Source organism: Elephantulus edwardii, unplaced genomic scaffold, assembly GCF_000299155.1.
Source record: "Elephantulus edwardii isolate Elephantulus edwardi_28Jun2011 unplaced genomic scaffold, EleEdw1.0 scaffold00069, whole genome shotgun sequence".
Classification (NCBI taxonomy): Eukaryota; Metazoa; Chordata; class Mammalia; order Macroscelidea; family Macroscelididae; genus Elephantulus; species Elephantulus edwardii.
In genome coordinates this window covers 11313467-11316526 of record NW_006399819.1, presented here as the reverse complement: position 1 = coordinate 11316526, position 3060 = coordinate 11313467, and the positions used below count along the sequence as shown (strand labels likewise).

The 3060-nt window shown below is 36.6% G+C and overlaps 1 protein-coding gene across 1 annotated transcript in view; it reads right to left on the bottom strand.

Moving 5' to 3' along the window:
* Positions 1-382: 382 nt before the first annotated feature.
* Positions 383-3060, bottom strand: part of ZZZ3 (zinc finger, ZZ-type containing 3) — a 49862-nt gene continuing 47184 nt past the window's right edge. The window contains exons 10-11 of the mRNA XM_006888595.1: positions 831-931; positions 383-527 (exon numbers count right to left, since the gene is read on the bottom strand). Of these exons, the coding sequence (XP_006888657.1) occupies positions 383-527; positions 831-931 (246 nt within the window). The remainder of the gene's footprint in view (positions 528-830; positions 932-3060) is intronic.

The window sequence follows — 3060 nt, the reverse complement described above, 5'->3', positions numbered from 1 at the left end:
ACAGTTTTTATATAAATACTTTGTCTTCTCATTATCATATTTATGACCAAGTTCTTTAAAACCTTTGGAATTTTTTCTCTCTTTAATGTGTGCTCTCATTTCTAACTCACCCATTTAAGAGCAACACCTACAAAGGCTTTAAGAGAGTGGTGAAAAGTTCACCAGGGAAACCCTTTGCTCACCAGGAATGTTCAGCTGCTGAACAGTGTTTTCTATAGCCGCATCGGTGCAGAGCTGTACTTGACGAGAACACTCAGGATGCTATCATGCTCTGAGTGTCATTTCAGGGAAAGCAGAGAATCTTTCCAAACTGTGCACATAATTAACAATGATACCATTGCTATGTGTTGAAGAAGACTAATACACAATGGGCCCCTCCATGTCATCTATTCGCTGGAAAGTAGTTTGGGTCAAGGTAATTATAACTGGTGCCCTGGGACACACAGTAGTCTCTGTCTAAGAATGTCTCTGACCTATAAATAGGTTCTAATTGATGATCTTCCTTGTGGATATCTGTTTCATGTAGGCTGCAAAAAACACAATACACATAACACATTATTACATAGTACTGGACCTATTTTTGTTCTGTATTATGTTACTAAACATGATACAGCTCTCAACTACTTAAATACATTAATCTACAACAATTTCCAGTTAAAGATACTCAAAACAGGGTATGATTAAAGATTACTTAACTGTCTTGAACAATACAATATAATCCAGTAAACGTGGTTTATTTTCTAAGAAGTTTGGAAATCAAACTAATTAATGGCTGAGTAGCTTTTTGTTTTTAAAGTATGTAAAACTTACAATGAAGGAAAAACACATACCAGTCTGAACAGGAATCACAGAAATCCAAAGACATTTCTGGAGGACAATCTTGACAGTGCCACCGAACACCCTGGATAGGTTCTATGCCACAGTTATCACACTATAAGAGATTCAGAGAGAACACAAATTAAGATACAATGTTCTACTTTTTTTTTTCCTATTAGGAAACAAATGTCATAGGCATCCTCAAACCTACGACAAGCTGGATAGTGGTATAAAACAAAAATGGTTTTAAAAAAAAAAAAAAAAGAAAGAAAAGTTTCTCCTAATCTTTTAAGCTAACATTGATGTTGTGCAGAATTTATAAAATTTTCATTGTTTTTCAATATTGTATTGTACTCCATCAGTACATCATAGTTTCTCTATTCATTTATTGATTAGGCATATGGGTTTCTACAACTATTTGCTATTCAGAAGAAAGCATAAGAGTGTATATATCTGTCCATGTTGCATTTCTTGTTTGTTCAGGATATGTAGCTGGTAGTTGTATCAAATAGTAATTTTACATTCAGGTTTTTGTCCGTTTTTTAAATTTATGTAACTATTTTTATACAATTAATCACATAAATTGTTTCATGTACAATTTGTCTTATACAGTAAAAACACCCCAAAACACAATAATGGTTTTAAATGACACAGTTTCTAGTAAACTAGCTGAAAACTTTGCATACTGTGATACAAGAGAGTGAGAGGAATATTTTACAGGCTAAAACATTAAAAATGTTTTAATATAAAAATCTGCAAAGTTGAGGAATTTTATTAGTAGTATGATTCATCTCTTTAGAAGCAGGAGTGGCATCCATTTCCTAAACAACATGCCTCCAGAAACTTTATGAATGTTGACAAATGTCAAGAGGGGCTTCAGGCCTTTTATTCATAGGGTCGCTATAAGTTATGCTCAACTCGAAGACAATCAACAACATTCAAACACTCATCTCAGACCTAGTAAAGGGACTATGATTTGAGAATCATTACTTAAAAATCATATACACACATATATAAAAAAAAGTCACAGTATTATTTAATGAGTTACTCTTAGTAAACATTAATCCACGCAATCATAAAATCCTCTGAACATTTTACTTTATTGAACTATTTCCCAAAACCAATGCTCATCATGAAAACAGGGAGCAGGGCATCGAGTGAGCCAAGCACAGTACAGATGGAATTTGAATGAGAAATATTATTAAAATAATTCATTTGGGAGCCTCAGCAGGGAGCAATGTGTCTCAGAGGAGGAACGAGCCTCGGTGGGGAGCAGCTGGTCAAGGCAAGTCCCACCTGCCAGAAACAAGTAGTACAGATGGAATTTGAGTGAGGTACTTGTGCAGGGGATTACTGCTGATTGCTAGACCAACTGTGCGAACCCTTCACCTTAAGCAGGAGGGAGTTATTGGAGCTAGATTGGGGTGGCAGACCCAGTTCTCGAGGGGAAAACTAAGGCTTCCAAGTTTTCCATTCAGGTCCACCTGCACACACCACCACCTCACGTGGGTCTACATATGCACACCTGAGGTGCCATCTGTGTGTGTGCCCACCTGACATGCATCTGCGCAAATGCCAGCCCAACCTTCTTCTGAAGCAGTGACATCAGGTCAAGAACCAGCTGGCTATTACCTCAGGAATGGAAAACTCTACCACAGAAATGTCACAAAAGAAGCAGACTCACTACCTACACAAGCCCAAAGCAAGATATCACCCCACCCAAAAAAAATGACACAGTATCAAAGAATTTCCTGAAGCCAGAAAGTCTGATGGAACTTTCTGACACACAATTTAAAAGAAACATTATTGACTATTTTCAATGGGTGAAAGACAAACTTGAAGAATTACTAGACACTGCGAGCAAAAACCAGGAGGGGCTTAAATAAATAATCCAAAACACTGCAGATAAAATAAACGAGGCATTAGAGGCACTGGAAAAACAAGAAACCGCAATCCAAAATAAGAGGTCCAATGTTTCAGATGCTGTTAACATGATGTAGGGACAAAAGAGCAGAGTTGAAATGATGAAACACAGAACCAGTGAAATAGAATTGTCACCACTGATCTGCTAGAGCAAAAAGCAGAATCAAAAAGGAAAGAAAAAGAAGAAAACCTAAGAATAATGTGGGACACCATCAAGAGAAATAACATGTGCATCACTGTAATTTCAGAACAAGAAGTAAAGGCACTGAAAAAGTTGTGGAAGAATTACTAGAACAAAACTTCCCAGGGATAATGAAGAAT